Source organism: Artemia franciscana, chromosome 7 (genome assembly GCF_032884065.1).
Source record: "Artemia franciscana chromosome 7, ASM3288406v1, whole genome shotgun sequence".
In the NCBI taxonomy this organism is placed as follows: Eukaryota; Metazoa; Arthropoda; class Branchiopoda; order Anostraca; family Artemiidae; genus Artemia; species Artemia franciscana.
The window spans coordinates 23,048,980-23,067,131 of NC_088869.1; the positions used below are offsets into that span (position 1 = coordinate 23,048,980).

At 36.6% G+C, this 18,152-nt stretch overlaps 2 protein-coding genes across 4 annotated transcripts in view; one reads left to right on the plus strand and one right to left on the minus strand.

The window, feature by feature from the left end:
- The window catches only part of LOC136029011 (fasciclin-2-like), a 57,848-nt gene that overhangs the window by 18,115 nt on the left and 21,581 nt on the right, over nucleotides 1-18,152 (minus strand). Inside the window, exon 1 of one of the 3 annotated variants that reach the window (XM_065707031.1) lies at nucleotides 7,253-7,397. The exons of the other annotated variants lie outside the window; for them this stretch is intronic. Coding sequence (XP_065563103.1) covers nucleotides 7,253-7,325 — 73 coding nt within the window. The 5' untranslated portion in view covers nucleotides 7,326-7,397. Of the gene's footprint in view, nucleotides 1-7,252; nucleotides 7,398-18,152 lie in introns of those variants that run through there. 3 annotated transcript variants of the gene reach the window in all.
- LOC136029010 (nucleic acid dioxygenase ALKBH1-like) overlaps nucleotides 222-18,152 on the plus strand; it is a 92,811-nt gene continuing 74,880 nt past the window's right edge. The window contains exon 1 of the mRNA XM_065707026.1: nucleotides 222-342. Within this exon, the coding sequence (XP_065563098.1) occupies nucleotides 331-342 (12 nt within the window). The 5' untranslated portion in view covers nucleotides 222-330. The remainder of the gene's footprint in view (nucleotides 343-18,152) is intronic.

The following is an 18,152-nucleotide window of genomic DNA, read 5'->3' on the forward strand; positions in this document are numbered from 1 at the left end:
ATTGCCTTTTACATTTATATAGCTCTAGACTCAATTCTAGTCTCTAAGCTCAGAAAAATCAATTGAAGTTCATAATATTTTTCCATTTCCATCCACAAAATTATTGCAACTTACAATTATAATGGTCACACAAATTCGGAATAGATGGCGTTCGACTATCAATTTTTTCTCTGACTCTTGTAACAAGACAGATAAGGAAGGGTACATGTTGTCTTTCAATATGAATCACTATATTTCTGAAAGTATTTTGAGAATAATGCGGAAACTATTACGTTATGCAGCTCCAAGTCCTAAGTGAATTTCATTTATCTCAAAATACTTGGATTAAGCATGGCTTTCGCAGTAAGTTTGGTTATGTTTAGTTTTATTTTGGTTTTTCTATAATCTTTTATCTTATTTGGTCTAAACTGCAAAGTACCTGGAAATTTAACCCTCCCCTCCTTCATAAGAAGCACGTAGTCCAGAAACTAAAATCATATTCAAATGGTGGAAGATTGAAGTAGACAATAATAATTGAAGTAATTAAAGCAATACTTGCCGATGGGTGTTTGAGTTCCCCCTCCTTGCACCTGAACCCAGCTCTAAATATCTTTTTGCTTACGATTGTGATAATATTTATAGCTGTTCATCCCCATTCTCCATAGGAGAATATCTAGAAAATGGTTCTAGGCTGATTCCCCCATGTCGTCAATTCTTTGCGAGATTCCCCTGAAGTTTAGTCCCCCCCCCTCGTTGGCAACTCCCTGGAAAATCAACCCCCACCCCCATCTTATGTAAAATTGAACGCCAAAGCATTACAAAATAATGAATGAAGAAACGAAGGGATTTTGGAATATTCTATCTATTCCAAAATATAGGTTGAATATACTGTTTAGAATATCCTCTAGTATTTGCTTTTTTATTTCTGTTACTTTTTTTTCTTTTTTTTTAAGCGAGCAAGTTATTTTCTTTAACCTTTATCTTACCCTTCTATGATGAAAATTCAAGAATTGACACATAAATGAAAATTATAGAATAGTCCACAGAATATATTTTGCACGTATTTTGGAATACTGGTAAATTATTCAGAAACCCTTTCTTTATAATAACCATTTTGTTCAGCATAGTTGAAAGATCCTAAAACTGTATCTTTGGGGATGTCAAACAACAACGAAGCCCTCAAGGCAAGGGATGTAAGTTACGCAATTCGCCCATTGTGTGCATATAGTATTTGTTACTAGGAAAGAGGGAATATCTGACCCTTAATGTTAGAAAAAAAAAACAGCTTTCAGATAATGTTGATTGAAGTGCTGAATGAAGTCAAAACACATTATGTACATAATAGTTTTCAAAAGGGCTTTACTCGGGAATGACTGATTGTATTAAGTTGAAACTTACAAGGATTGATGAGAGGAATGATCAGTTGACCAAAGAGGAAATATTTGCACACTACTGCAACTACTTCACCTACTGCTACTATCAGTACTACTGCTGACGCCTCTTGGCGTAAGCGTCAGTCCTAGGGCTGACGCCTTTATTAAACGGGCAATCCACATTCATTCGTCTGATTTTTTTCAGCTATCTCTATTATAATGCACTTTCTTCTTGATATTATAAAAATTGAAACATTCAGGTTGAAATAATGATTATTTTCAGCTAAGTACAAATGATGTGCTGGTCTTTAGAAGCCATTGGGGGCGTCAGCCCCAATCATCTGAGTTTCTGCTCGTTTTGGGTTTCATTTATTTATTAATGGTGATAGTTGGCAGTTTTATGTTAGAAAATTCTACTGACTTTTGGTTTAATGTAGCTCTTTACTTTCCTTTGGAAAACTCATTTTGCGGAGAATGTTTTTTTTTTCAATTAATACTACATAGTTCTGTTTTCATTGAAGTCTCAAATTTCTGATTCCCACAACATTTGCCATGATTTTCAGATCCGTATGTCAACATTATGTCTCGACAAAAAAAAAATATTGTAGCTTTGGTAACCCTCATTAGATGGCAGTTTAAAATCAGGAGCCAACAATTAAAAGAAAAGAGGAAAAAAAGGTGAAAGGGTAAATTTTATAGATATTCAGGAATGTTATCAACCATTGAAGCAGGACTTGCCACGAATTTGCCACAATTATATTTCTAGTCATTACGAAAGCTGTTCATAAGTTGTGAAAATGCCACTTCATCCATGTGGCAGCTACAAAACTGATTTTGTCATTCCCAAGACCTATGATTCTAAAAAAGGGTTAGCTAGACTTATCATATTTATCAACGATCGCCATACAGCGTGAAAAAACGCTTAACTAAAGGCTTGTACAGCAATTATTTAGCATCAACAAGATATTTGGAAGTTTCCCATAATTTGCCTTTTCTACTGACTGAGTCAGTTCCGGTACGCTCATAACAAGGAATACCATAAAAAAAGAAATAAATTTTAGTATCAAGATGAAAAAGAGAAGGAACAGTTCTCTTCTCTTGTTAGCATAAAGTGTTCTCAGTCTTAATCTCCTTCTTCTTCTTGATTGGATCGTTTTGTGGACGCTTTCGCGAAAGTTCATCACCGAATTCAGATTCCGGGGTCTTAACTTCCTTCCAAATTAAGTCACAAAACACCGATGTCACAATAGTCCGGCCATTTTTAATCACAGGTAGAAAAAGAAGTTGTAAACCACCGATAATGACCGACAGCGGTTTTATGCCTTGATTAGGGGCATCTTTGTAAGCAAAACAAAAAAAAATGGTCGGTGACTTCAATTGAAATAAGGGAAAATATAAAAATGTTTTCTGACTAGTTCCAGATGCAAAGGCGGAAATTGTACACAGGTAAGTAAACAATGCTTAAGAGTTAGTAAGCAATAAAATAAGTAATAGTGAGTTACTACTAATACTACCAATTACTCATCACAGCACCAAGCTGCCTGAAGCCAATACAGCTACACACACTCTTCCTCCATCCCAATCTATTCAAAGTTTCCTTCTTTACACCCTCTCAGGAAGTTCCCATTTAATTTAAATCTTTCTTTATAACATCCTCGCACGCCAGACGAGGACGACCTGCTTTCCGTTTAGCTAAAAAGGACAGTATTCGGCAATCTGTCATCCTTATGCCGCAGAACGTGCCCTAGCCATCTCAACCTTTCTTTCATTATAGTCCTAGAAAACGGGATTGAACAATACATTTCGTACAGCCCGCTGTTTGAAATACGGTCAGTCAACCGGGTACCCAGAAAAATCAGTAGGAAATTCCTGAGGAAAACATCTAGTAAATCTTCATCCGCTTTTCGGACCATTCATGCTTCAGAGCCATATTTGACCACTGTCATCACTGTACCTTCAAATATTCTAATATTGGTTTGCAGACTTATTTTCCTATTCTTTCAAACTGTTTTTTAACTGTCCGTCTTTACTAATAATACTACCAAGGTAAATGAAGCTGCCCATCTGAGCAATCTTTCGTTACTCAATTCCACCTTTTCATCTTCACTTATTCCTAGCCTATTTACTTAGTCATCTTAACATTAATTTTCGAATCTATTCTAGCACCTTGAACTCGCAAAAGCTCAAAATATTCATTCATTTTGCTCAAACTTTCATCTAGGATGCTTAAATCATCACTATCATCTAAGTCCAGGAGAGTTTTTCTTCCCTATTTGATTCTGTGGTCTCCCATTGCCTTTCCTGTGCTTCTTAAGACAAAGTCGATCAAAATTATCCATATAAAGGGGGATAGAACACAACCCCGCTTAACTCCTGATCTAACACAAAATCAGCTGCTAATCTCATTTCCTACCTTCAACACAGTAGTATTATTCTCGTGCATAGCACTAATCAATTTTAATGTATTTGTCCAGTATACCATACAAGGATAAGACCTTTGCTAAAGCTTTTCAATCAACAGAATCGAATGCTTGCTCATAATCTATAAAACTGAGGACCAAAGGTGTTTGACAACTAAGGCACTTATCAACTAATAACCAAAGAGTAAAAATTTGGTCGACATATCCTCTACCATTTCTAAAACCGCACTGTTCTTCTCTTAAAACTTTGTCTACAGCATCTCTCACTCTAAAAGGTATTATGTTCCCAAGTAATTTGCTACCTACAGAGATCAAGCTAATGCCTTGACAATTACGACACTCACTCTTATCACCTTTCTTATAAAGTAGTGTGATTAAGGTTTTCCTAAAATCATTAGGTACTTCCCCTTTTTCAAAAATCATATTCATAATCTTTAGTAACTTATTTCTAACCTCCGAGCCACCATATTTAAGAAACTTATTTATCACACTATAAGCACCTGGAGCCTTATTATTTTATAATCCTTTTAGACCCCCGTTCCTATTTTTCACAAGTCCGGTATTGACAACTCCCTTTCAATTTATTAACATGTCAGTACAATTGTTTTCATATGATCTATCACTCAGATAATTCTTGTAGAAACCCCTTCTCCTCTCTATTAAATATAAAGCTTTTTCAGGAATATTCCTAGCAGAAGTCATAACTTTCTTCCCTAAGACACCATCAGCAATTTCACAAATTGTTTTTCTAAAATTATTCCAACCATATTCCACCTTGTCAAATTTTAAACTCTGAAGTTTAGTATTCAACTGTTCCTGGAAAGTTCCTCTCAAATTCTCATCCTGGAGTCTACCAACATCAAAACTTCCCTGGACGTAATTACTTTTCCGAAAACTCTTCTTTAAATTAACCCTAGAATCTACTAGATGGTGAGCTTTACTTTTAACATCAATAACAGCACGCCTATATATCCTAGCATCTTGTATTGATCCTGCCAGTTTTTTGTTTACTATGACATAATCAATAAGGTTTGCTGTCTTACCATCACGTGAATACCAAGTCAACTTATGGGCCATTTAATGACAAAACACCGTATTGGCTATAACTAGATGGTTATAACTACAAAATTGAAAAATGTCTGTAGCCTTTACTGTTTTCCTTTCCTACACTAAATTTACCTAGACTTGGATACCATTTCCATTTCCCTATTTCCACCGATCTGGGCGTTAAAATCTCCTATTAAAAACACCATATTTCTACCTTGGACCCTGTCTATTTGTTCCTGTAAAATTAAGTAAAATTCATCTGTGTCACAAATATCTTCGTCAGTCGGTTCAACAGGGGCATATACCACTATAACTGATACCCTGAACTTTTTAGTAATAAAATGAGCAATTAGTATTCTATTATCAATACCGTCCCAGCCTAAACAAGACTTAACAGCTTCCTTATTCATCATTTCGGGACGACGTCATTCCTTTAAATCTGTAGTTTGGGTTTTAGTGACCTAGCGATTTTTTCTTATGGAAAGAAATAAATCAACCTAAGAAGTAGACTTCAAAGTTTATTTGTTTTCCAATCAAAATCAGCCACTTTTTTTTAATATGGCAGACTTCTTTAAGTTCATTAAGTCTTCAAAAGCAGGCGAATAATACAAACAATTTAGAAAGTCATAGGGAAAATATAGAGATGTCCCAAGGGGCGGAGTCTGGAGCCCTTTCCCTTTTCTCTTCTGCCAATAGTCCCCAAACAAAACGTATTTCATTCCAACTCTTTAGTATGAATTCCAGGCTTTCTTTATCTGAAGCATGGCTCAAACACCATGATTAAGATATATTGACCTCAATTTCTGCATGCATGCCCCTCCATAGGGTTCCAAGGCCTCAGAGGTATAAAAAATATCTTGTCAAATTCTAAATGAAAGACTTCTATTTATCTTTGGATCAACACTATTCAATTTATCTGTAAAATGGCCAACGTTTATTCATAATTATTTTAATAGGTTTGTTGATGACTTGTTTTGTCATTTAGAATTTAACCCCAAAAATGCAAGATCCTCCATTTGGGCCATAAAAACCCTCGCCATTCCTACCTCTTCCGATCACGGTCCGTATCTGCAAGTTTATAAGAGTAGAAATTATGAGAAGTACCTTGGAGTCACAATTGACGACAAGCTAAAATATTATATACACAATAAACTGCAACTAAAGCTAAAAGAACCTTGATTTATGTTAAATCTAGGCTACAATTAGCTCCAGAAAATCAGCAACAATAAAAAAAAAACAAAAAACTTCACACTTTTTCTTGTCTATTCCATCTCGAATATGGTATATCAACTTAGCCTAATTTCTACAAGAAATGTACAGATTTTGGAACCATATCTGGCAGAAGAGAGATTTAAATTTCGAAAAGTAGGTGAGTTGGAAGAGGCAAGCTGCCCAGTCGTGAGTCTGGGGAACTTACGTTTGAATAGCCTAAATTCCCGCATGACATCCAAATTCCAGATGCCAGTTGAGGGAGAAAGCACTTGGTACTGCTGCAAGTTCAGGTACAAGCAAGGAGGTTGGAGCCAAATACTTAAAGACCTTTTTGTGGCATAATTTAGGCGCTGAATCCATTCCTTTATGCCTAATAACAAAATTCACCTAGCCTACTTTCAATTCTGACCGAAGAAAATAATTTTGTTAATGGTTTTGATTCTATTGCTAGGAAGGCTACAACTATTTCTGACGAAAAAAACCTCCAATTACCTCTACTAGCTTTTTTCCATTTTTGGTATTTATTGCTCACTTCCACTCCTTTTCCTCCAAAATAGCCTATTGAATTTTAACAAACTTAGAAAAATATTACTGGTAGGCCTACTAGGGGAAAAGAACATTTGATATGGATCTGTAGCCCATACAAGGGTCAATGAATGGGTTTTGAGAGTTTTTTGAGAGTAGAATTTTGAGCCATATAAATGTTTTTTTAAGCAGAAGATATATTTTGCAAAGTTTCACTTTTATAACACACGTATTTTTAAAGGTCATCGAAGGTCAGGGCCATCTAGAGGAAGAAGGAGTGGAGGTAGTTGCTTCAAAATACCTTCCCGAGACATACTTTAGTCTGTAGATTCATCCCTGAAAGTTTCATTTTCATAACCTAAACCCTTTCTGAGATATTAAGAAATCAATTAACTAGAATTCAACCTTTTTTTGAAAAAAAAAAAAAACATTTATATGGCTCAAAATTTTACTCAAATAACAGGAATTGCATTTTCAGAACTAAAGGCAGAGAAAAAGCAACTAGTAACTGAAAATTAAGGTAAAATGTTGTTTTGTCAAAATTTCAATAGGTATAGACATATCATGTAGGCAAATTTCAGGGCCCTCCGGAGGGAAAAGGAGTGGAGGTGGACTTAAGCCCTTTCCAAGATAGCAACAAGTCAATTAACTAGAATTTTACCAAAGCTTTAGAACGAGTTAAAAATTCCAACAAACCTTGAAAAAAAACCTTGACAAAAGCTAGTAATGTCAAGACTTTCCGCTTCATGGTTGGCAAATCCAACTTCATTCGACTAGAAATATATCCTTATTGAGAATTCTACTACAGAAGATTAAACCTTCACTGATGACCGAACTGAATTTTCTAGACATACTAAGCCAAAGGCGATATGCCAAAGACACTCAGACGAAATGCCAGAAGGCATTTAGCCTAAGCTATTGCGTCATTTCCTGCCCGACAAAAATGTCAAACAGGTATTGTGTGCTGTAAAATACTTTTGCTGCATAAATTTTACAGGAATCTTTGATTTACAAAGATTTAACTTCTGGGGAAAATATTTGAATTAAAAAATATATGATAACTGTATCTTTTATCTGGGCAAAAACTGGAAAGACCCAATGTTCCTATGATAAGGAGAGGGCTCATTCGAACTGAAATTAAAAGTGTTAGTGTCCTTTCTATATGACCAAAAAGTTTGGATAGCAATTAGACCCCTCCATGACTCTTTTTCTTAAAATTGTCCAATCAAAATTGTGAGATAGCCATTTTGTTCAGCATACTTGAAAGGTAAAGTAAATATGCCTTTGGAGATAACATGACCCCCCCCCCCACGTCTCTTGAGGAAAGGTTCTTACGTTGTAAAATTCACCCATTGTTTACGAATAGTGTTTGTTATTGAGAAGTATGCATATGTTTTTCCGGTTGGGGGGGGGCGACTTTTCTCCTATGCGATTTACCAAGGAGATAGTTCTTTTTAATGGGAAGGGGAGTTTCTGGGGGTGAATTTTTCACGGGAAATTTTTCACCGAGGGTATTCGCCAAAAATTCCAATAGGAAATTCTTTTTATGTCTTGCTTTCTCTTTCCCGACTTAATTTTACACGTGGGGATGTTAAGGGTCATTGTCCAGAGTAAATATTGACCAGGATTGAGTTGTTTAGATGAAGTATCCATGGGGAGGAGGGGGATTTCGCAAGGAAGTGGAGCCAGACTTTCTGGCACTATTAAAAAAGATCAGACATTAAATTTAAAACAGTAAGTTTTTTTTCAACTGAAAGTATGGAGCAGCATTAGTACCCAAAACGAATATAAATTATTACGTACATGAGGAGAAAAGACTCCTCCTCAACATCTCGCTCCTTACGCTAAAGTTTGAATTCTGTCCAAATACTTTAAGGACAACTCCTGAAACACAACGTTGGTTTGATTAGAACAATAAGAACCTTTCTTTAAAAGTGCTAAAAAACTTTAGCATAAAGAGCAAGGTGTTGAGAAGGGGCAATCTTCCTCGTATACGCAATATTTATGTTCGATTTGAGTTTTAATGTTGCTCCTTACCTTCAGTTGAAAAAAAGATCGTTTTTCGTTTAATTAATAAAAAAAAACTCTTTCCGCAAAACAAGTCTTTCTAAGAAAAGTAAAGAGCTCATCAAGCCAAAAATGAGTAGACCTTGAAAAAATAATCATCCAAGCGTAAAACTACCACAAATCACTATCAATAAGTAAATGAAACTAAGAAAGAACAGATATTATAATAAATAGTCGAGTTAAACTCAAAACGAGCAAAAATTAATATGAGTAAGGCTGATAACCACCATGGCTTGTTACGACCAGACTTGACAAGGACGTTTACTTTTTTTTTATCACTGACTATAGACTAGCTTTATAATTTGTATCACAGCTTAAAATTCAGTGTTGTAAAAAAAGAAATAACCGGATTTCCAGAGTTCATATTTTTTTTTCGAGTAATACTTAAGCATAATTCTTACAATTTAAGATTGTATACCTGACTGGTGTCATTGCTGTAGCTTCCAGTATTCTAATCTTGGTTCACAGGTTTATCTTTCTATCCTTCTAAACTTTTTACAACTGCGATAAAAATACCCTGGACCTCGGCTACTCTAGTCTAAAAAATATCATCATAATAAGTAATCTACTGTCTATAGGAACCAAGATTCTTCGTTCAGAGAGTTTCTGAATAGTTTCTTTCAAATATCCCAGGGTCCAACAACGCTCCAAAAAGGTAGTTAGCTTTCCTAAACGTCCACTTTTGGCTAACCCTAGAAACTCTTCCCCACACCCCTCAGGGTAAGGGTTGTAAGATATGCCCTGGGGGCATATAAGGCTTATATAGAAAGGATGATCGTATAAACTTTCTAGGGGGCTCATTCGCTTGGTACTCGGAAGTTCCAGTGTCCTTTTGAAGATTCAGAGTGATCCGAGTGTGGATACCCACCCTACACCTCGTAATTTCTCGAAATAAACCTGAGAAAAATTTGGGATGGCCATTTCTTGTTGTAAAAACTTCAAAAAAGTTTCGTTCGATTGGAAATGGAAAGGGTTATTCCCTTTTAAATAGTTAGGATAAATATAGGGCAACAAGCTCCCCCACACCCATGAATTCCCATGATATAGGCATTTGGTTCAGCGTAGCTGAAAAGTCTGGAAATTATGTCTTTTAGGATGACAACCCTCCTCCATATACCCTCAGCGCAAGGGTTGCATGTTATCTCCCGAGGACATATAAGGTTTATGTGAAAAGTCTGGTCGTAGAAACTCTGGAGGGGCTTATTTGATTGGAAATCAGATGTTCTAGTGTCCTTTTTATGAGTCAAAGTGATCGGGGGCAGTCCCCCTACGTCGAATTTCCCGCAAATGCATGCGACACAAATTTTGAGATAGTAATTTAGTCAAAAATGGTCCAAAGATCATATAATAAGGTCTTAGGGATAGATAATATTCCCACGAGTCTGAGTGTAAGAGTTGTAAGCTATTGCCGAAGGGTATACAAGGTTTTTATGGAAGGTGTTGTCGTGTGAACTTTAGAAGAGGCTCATTTGATTGAAAATCTATTACTCTCGGTTCCCTTTTATGTTTCAAACATGATGGAGAGCAACTAGCCGCCCCCCCCCTTCCTAGAACACTTATTTTAAATCGAATTTCGAATTTCCCGCAAATGCAAGCGATACAAATTTTGAGATATTAATTTATTCATTGAACTTTAGAAGAGGCTCATTTGATTGAAAATCTATTACTCCTAGTTCACTTTTATGTTTCAAACATGATGGACAGCAATTACACCCCCCCTCCCAGAAAACTCATTTTACCAAAACACATTCAATTAAAATAGTGATATAGCCATTTTGTTACCAAAAGTTCTAAAATCATATTAGGGTGAACACAACCCTCCAGAGTCCATGGGCAAAGATTGAAATTTATGCCACGGATCATTGAAGGTTTTCATGGATAGGGGTGGTCAATAAAAAGTTTGAATCGGACAGAACCCATTTAATTTGAAGTTGGAAGTTTTAGTGCTCTATTTAAGAGTAAAAAAATTAATGGAGGGGCAATTAGCTCCCCCCTCAGAACCCTATCATTCGTCCAAAACAAATCTGACCGAAATTTTAAGAGATCTATTTTATTAACCTCGTTGAAAGGTCCATTAATAGTGGATTTGGGGATGCCAACCTCTCCACAGTCCTCAATTCAATTCGTTCATTGTTTACACATAGTATTTGTTATTCAGCTAAGTATGCATGTTTGAAATAATTTTCCAAGAAGACGAAGGGCACTCAGGTGATAATTTCAGAGAATTTTAAGGAGAGTTGAACTAAATCAAAACACGTTGTGTATACGGATTGTCCATAGGGTGTAACACGGAATAACTGAGGATATTAATTTGGAAAATCCAGGGATAATAAAATATATTATCAAAAAAGCGATATTTGCATGCTACCAATGCCACTAAAACTACCACCACTACTACTACCACACTAATCCATTTACAATATTAAGGGGAGATTTGTACTAAATAAAAAAAACACTATGTGAATACAAACTGTCAAAATAGCATATCTCAAGAATAGATTTGGGTATCAAGTTAGAACTTTCAGAGAATGCTTAAAGGGGAAGATCGTCTCACCAAAAGGCAATATGTTTACACTACTGATAATAGTACCATTACTGCTACATTTACTGCTACTACTACTACTAGCTACTACTGCTGCTACTACTTGTAATGTTAAGAGCATTCAGATGAAAAATTCAAAGAGCAAATAAAGATACAGGTTATCAAAAGAACATATCAGCAACGGTATAACAATGGCTAATTGTATCAAGTTGAAACTTCCAGGACTTCATAGAAGCAAATGAAGATACAAGTTATCAAAAGAACATATCAGCAATGGTATAACAATGGCTAATTGTATCAAGTTGAAACTTCCAGGACTTGATGAGAGGGATAATCAGGATGTTCAGGGGTATTGACTTTTGCTTGATGCAAAAGGCAATATGTTAATATTACTAAGGCTAGTGGTACAACCGCTATTCAATACTATTGCTAGTATTGAATACTGCTACTACTGTCAATACTACTACTGTGACTTCTATAACGACTGTGCCTAAGGCTATGAGAGTGAGATTTTCAAGGAATTTGGAGGGAGGAAGGTGATCTAAACCACAATACGCCTTCTGTATGCAGGCATTCAAAAGGGTGTTACAGCAATATCTTAGGGAAGTTTGGTGTGTGAAGGTAAAAATAACAGGGCTTATAATGAGAGATGATGAACTAACCAAAAGAAATAATCGCATTCTAATGCTACTGCTTCTACTCATATTGCTACTACTATTACTATTATTACTACTTCTATTACTTCTACTGGCACTAAATCTTAGGCTAGTACAATTAATTAAACTGCTACTACGAATATTGCTATTAAAACTAAGGATAATTAGACGAAAATGTGGAATAAGCAGAAACTGTATAGTACTAATTCAAAACACACTGTGCCTACACAGGCTGTCAAGCAGACGCATAAGATATGCTTCGGAAATGGTTGACGGTATTAAGCTGAAAATTTCAACGCTTGTTGAAGGGAACGTAGATGTAACTGCTATAAATACCATTGAAACTTGTAAAGGAGCTAATTTGATTCAAAATTAAAAGTTCTAGTACCCTTTTTAAGAGTAACAAGAGCTAAGAGCTCATATGACACTTGTGAAGAGGCAAGAAGAGCTACGAGCCAAGAGCTCATATGGTATGAGCTCTAACAAAATTTTAAGAATCAATAGATTGATTTAAAAGGAAAGTCAGAGGCTTAATGCCGGTCATGATTAAAAATAAGAGCTCTGAGTCACGATGTCCTTCTAAATATCAAAATTCATTAAGATCCGATCACCCACTCGTATGTTATAAATACCTAATTTTTTTCTAATTTTTCTTCTCCCTTTAGCCCCCCAGATGGCCGAATCTGGGAAAACGACTTTATCAAGTCAATTTGTGCAGCTCCCTGACACGCCTACCAACTTTCATCGTCCTAGCACGTCCAGAAACACCAAACTCGCCAAATCACTGAATCCCTCCCCCCAACTCCCCCAAAGAGAGCGAATCCAGTACGGTTACGTCAATCACGTATCAAGGACATCCATCAAGCTTCATTCCGATTCCTCCATTCCAAGTGTTTTCCAAGATTCCCCCCAACTCCCCCAAATGTCCAAAGATCTGGTCGGGATTTGAAAAAAGAGCTCTGAGACATGAATTCCTTCTAAATATAAAATTTAATTAAGATCCGATCACCTATTCGTAAGATAAAAAACCCCAATTTTCAGGTTTTCCAAGAATTCCGGTTTCCCCCTCCAAGTCCCCCCAATGTCACAGGATCTGTTCGGAATTTAAAATTGGAGCTTTAAAGCACAAAATCCTTCTAAATTTCAAATTTCATTAAGATCTGATCATCCTTTCGTAAGTTACAAATACCTCAATTTTCAAAATTGAGGTATTTGTATCCCACCCCCCAACTCCACCAAAGAGAGCAGATCCGGTCCGGTTATGTCAGTCAAGTATCTTAGACAGGTTTTTATTCTTCCCATCCAGTTTCATCCTGATCTCTCCGATTTAAGTATTTTCTAAGATTTCTGGTCCCCCCAACTGCCCCCCCCCAATGACGCTGGATGCGGTTGAGATTTAAAATAAGAGATCTCAGTTACGAGGTCCTTCTAAATACAAAGGTTTCATGAAGATCCGATCACTCCTTCGTAAGTTAAAAATACGTCATTTTCTAATTTTTCATAATTAACCCCCCCCCCCAATAGAGCGGATCCGTTCCAATTATGTAAATCACGTATCTAAGACTTCTGCTCATTTATACCACCAAATTTCATCCCGATCCCTCCAATCTAAGCGTTTTCCATGATTTTAGGTTCCCCCAACCCAAAATCCCCCAATGTCACCTGATCCGTTTGGGATTTGAAATAAGAGCTTTGAGACACGATATTCTTCTAAATATTAAATTTCATTGAGATCCGATCACCCATTCGTAAGTTAAATGTACCTAATTTTTTCTAATTTTTCAGAATTAACACACACCCCCCCCCCAACTACCCCAAAGAGACTGGACCCCTTCCGGTTATGTCAATAATGTATCTAGGACTTGCGCTTATTTTTCCCACCAATTTCATCCCGATCCCTCCACTCTAAGTGTTTTCCAAGATTTTAGGTTTCCCTCTCAACTCCACCCTAATGTCACCAGATCCGGTCGAGATTTAAAATAAGAGCTCTGAGACACGATATCCTTCTAAATATCATATTTCCTTGAGATCCAATCACCCGTTCGTAAGTTAAAAATACCTCATTTTTTCTAATTTTTCAGAATTACTCCCCCTCCAACTACCCCAAAGAGAGCGGATCCGTTCCGGTCATGTCAATCATGTATCTAGGACTTGTTCTTATTTTCCCCACCAAGTTTCATCCGGATCCCTCCACTCTAAGTGTTTTCCAAGATTTTAGGTTTCCCCCTCCGAACTCCCCCCAATATCACCAAGTCCGGTCAGGATTTAAAATAAGAGCTCTGAGGCACGATATCCTTCTAAATATCAAGTTTCATTGAGATCCGATCACCCATTCGTAACTTAAAAATCCTTAACTACCACAAATAGATTGGATCCGTTCTGGTTATGTCAATCATGTATCTAGGACTTGTGCTTATTTTTCCCGCCAAGTTTAATCCCGATCCCTCCACTCCAAGTGTTTTCCGAGATTTTAGGTTTCCCCCTCTTAACTCCCCCCTCCCCAGTTTCACCAGATCCGGTCGGGATTTAAAATAACAGCTCTGAGACACGAAATCCTTCCAAACATCAAATTTCATTAATATCTGATCAACCGTTCGTAAGTTAAAAATACTTCTATTTTTCTATTTTTTCCAAATTAACGGGACCCCCACTCCCCTCCCCCCCCAGATGGTAAAATCAGGAAAACGACTGTTTCTAATTTAAGCTGGTCCGGTCCCTGATACGCCTGCCAAATTTCATCGTCCTAGGTTACCTGGAAGTGCCTAAAGTAGCAAAACCGGGACCGACAAAATGTATATTGAGGACGACTTGAGCGTATCAAGTTGAAACTTTTGGGGCTACTACTATTAGTACTTCTGCTCTTACAATTCAAATAAATAAAAAAGAATGTAAGTGTATCCAGGTTGTCACAAAACATTGATAGAACCTTTTGGGAGTTATATCAAGTTTAATTTTTCAGGTCAACTTCAGGAGTTATAAAGTTAAAGAATACTGTTTGTGTCGGAGTTAAAAATTGTAGAAGAAGTTTCTCCAACATACAAATAGCAACCAAAGCTATGTATTCTTTTAGAAAGAAACCGAAAAGATATAAAATATTATTTTTCCCATGAAAAGGACTATGTCAATAAGAATGGTATTCAATCCACAAAACAAGTTTTGCAAAAGAAAAAAAAAGAGCTTCAATTTTTAAATTTTTCAAATTTTAGCCAAAAATGACCAGAAATAAACTCAAATTATCTTCCAAGCGTAAAACTACCACAAATCATTATCAATAAATAAATGAAACTCAAAACGAACAGAAATTAGAATAAATAACCCGAGTTAAACTCAAAAGGAGCAGAAACTAGACCTACGTTGCCTGGGCAACGTGAAGTGTTGCGGCAACCTTTGTCCGGCTTCGCCGATTAAAGTGTTGCGAGAGCAACACTTTGGTTTTGTTTCTTCGCTATCGGTTAAATGCTGAAGTTGTCAAAACTATCAAAGCATTCAAAACGGCATATTCAAAGCAGAACACAATCAGTAATCACATGATCAAATTCTTCAGCGTTGAAAAAACAACAGCAAAAGAATATCGCAAGAAGGGACTAAATTGAGTTTGCAGCCAGTTGAACTTTATCCTTTTCAATCGTAGACATCGTGACGGATGGAAACTTGGAACATTATCTTATATAATCTAGTTGGTATTATAAAGCTATCAGTAACTTTTCAGGATCAAAAGACCATAGATGTGTACCAATTTGCACAAATTTGTAGCCCTTCATGAGCCTCCTCTAGCAACCGATTCTTACTTACAAGTCCCTCTCCCGTGATATACATCAAGTTTACCGGAAACAAATAATGGGTACACCAACTAGCAAAAGTTGCAAACCCCTCGTCGCTGAAGATCATTGTAGCGTAACAGCTGATTATTACTTACAACTTCCCTACATGTCTTACAATCGGGAACCAAGTTGTTCTTACCATCAATTACACCAGAAACAGATAATAGGTACACCAATCAGCAAAAGTTGCAAACCCCTCATTGCCAAAGATGATTATAAGCTAATAGTCGACTGTTGCTTCAAAGTCCTCTACATATCTCACAATTGGTATTGGCCTATTTTTGGTTTAAGTGTGTACCTTACCACTGAAGTTGTCAGCCCCTAGAAACTTTCAAACTGATGTATCTCATGATTTAATTTTTGAACCAAAAAATGGATGACATATATTTTGATCAGCTCATCAAGGTCTATCGATTGCCGTTCAAAAACAAATTCTATCTGTCTTAGTTCGAAAGTTGACTTTTTTGCCGGAGGCCAACTTTCTAACACCACCACTTAAAAAGGAGCAAAGGATAAGCTCTAATTTCATTAGCAATGAGAGAACTTTTAAAGTTTAAGAGGCATATCTGATACCATTTCTCTATTGCGATCCCAAGTAGAAAAAAAGAATGGTAAAGTCAGCTGAAATTACGAACAGAAATGGGTAGAAACAATAGATGGCAGCACTTTCGGACCTGTGGGAAAATCGCACTTTTTTGTTTCTGTAAATTTTTCTATTTATCACTCAAAGAAGATATATTGGCTGTGGGGCCGGGGAACTGCCGCATATATTTAACACTTATAGATTTTAGTCCATCTTCAATTTGAAATTGGTGCCTGCCTGCTTGCCTGCTAGAACGGAGCTTTCCACTCGAAAGCAGAAACATGATTTGATGAAACAAAAGCTTTGCTACACAACTTCAGATACTCCTTTCTGACATAGGCTATACAACTCCACTTCACTTCGCACACCATAGGATCTGGCTCGAGGACAAGCAAAAACCATCCCTTTTGGCCCCAGGCAAGAGTTCTACGGAGCTTTCCATGTAATGTCATATTCATCAATCCGGCCTGAGGTCCACACTTTCCGTAAAAACCGCACAGGTTAGACCCTTACCAGTTTCCAGGAATAAGCTGAGATAGACGGCATAGGAAAAAAAAAACAAAAAAAAAAAAACGGGACAAAACCAAAGTGTTGCTCTCGCAACACAATTAAGTACGGCTAAAAAATCCCATGCCTTCTTGAAACCAGAACATAATTTGCACTTTACTGAAAGCAAAGTAAATTTTAATGTTTTCACTTTTTTACTCTCATAAATAAAAAATTATCAAAGTAAACTGACCATCCACGGTTTTTGTTTTTTCAGTAAAGTGTAAATTATGCTCTGGTCTAGAGAAGGCATTGGGGTCATCAACCCTGCTCAAGTTTCTTCTACTTTTGAATTTGACTCGGCTATTTATTTTTATTTCTTTCGTGTTGAGTTTCATTTATTTATTGATAGTGGTTTGTGATAGCTTTACCCTTAGAAGATAGAAATTTCCATGGAGGGGGGGGGGGGGCTCAAAAGAAAGCGTGCCGAGGAATCACAAGAACAACGTGAAAACAGGCTTGCGGCTCAAAGAGAAATTAACAAAAAAAAATCGTGCCGAGGAATCACACGAGCAACGTGAAAACAGGCTTGCGGCTCAAAGAAAAATTGCCGAAATAAATCAGCTAGTACACTATAACAACATAGGTAGGGTAGCGATACCCTACCTATCCAACAAATGAATGAAGAAAGCAGAAAATACTCCGTGAAAAGAGTCAATTCAAAATTTTCCAAGAGAATTGTACGTTTCAAGAGTCTACTTCCTTTCAACAGGACAATGAAACCTATGACTAAGACATAAATAATGTTTTTTAGAAAGCCATACTAGCCATTTATCTTTCCTAAGAATAAATATTGTCTGACAAATCTTGAAAGTTGGATACATTCTCATTATGAGGAGATATCTTGAAATATTAGAGGCAGTGATGATTTTCTTTTTTTTAAAGCAGGTATTACAAAAAAAATTGAAGAAAAAGGTATTAGTGCCCGAAATTCCAGACTGGTGAATATTCAAGCGAGTTAGAGAAGATATGGAATAACTTCTATAATGTCGATGAATAAAATAGCTGACCTAGCAATTACCGTCACTCGACACTGAAATCGTCTATGCTTTTAAAACAAGTGCTACGGAATTGAACAGCGGAGATTAAGCTTAGTCTTCGTTTTTTTTCTTGGCTAGCCATCTTTTTTTCTTTTTTGCTTCTAAGTAAACATTCTCTTTTTTTTATTATTTAACTGGATGCACGGTTCCAGCATCCAGCACGGTTTTGTGGCTCGCTTTCAATTATACAACAGTTCACATCCCATATTACACAGTGATGCGGCAATCACGTCATTCTGTATAGTAAGATCCGCACTCTTTAGAGGTTTTCTTTTTAGATGAGGTTCTTAAAAGCTTTCGGTTAAGACTTTAGACCATAAATATCGACTGGTGATCATGGA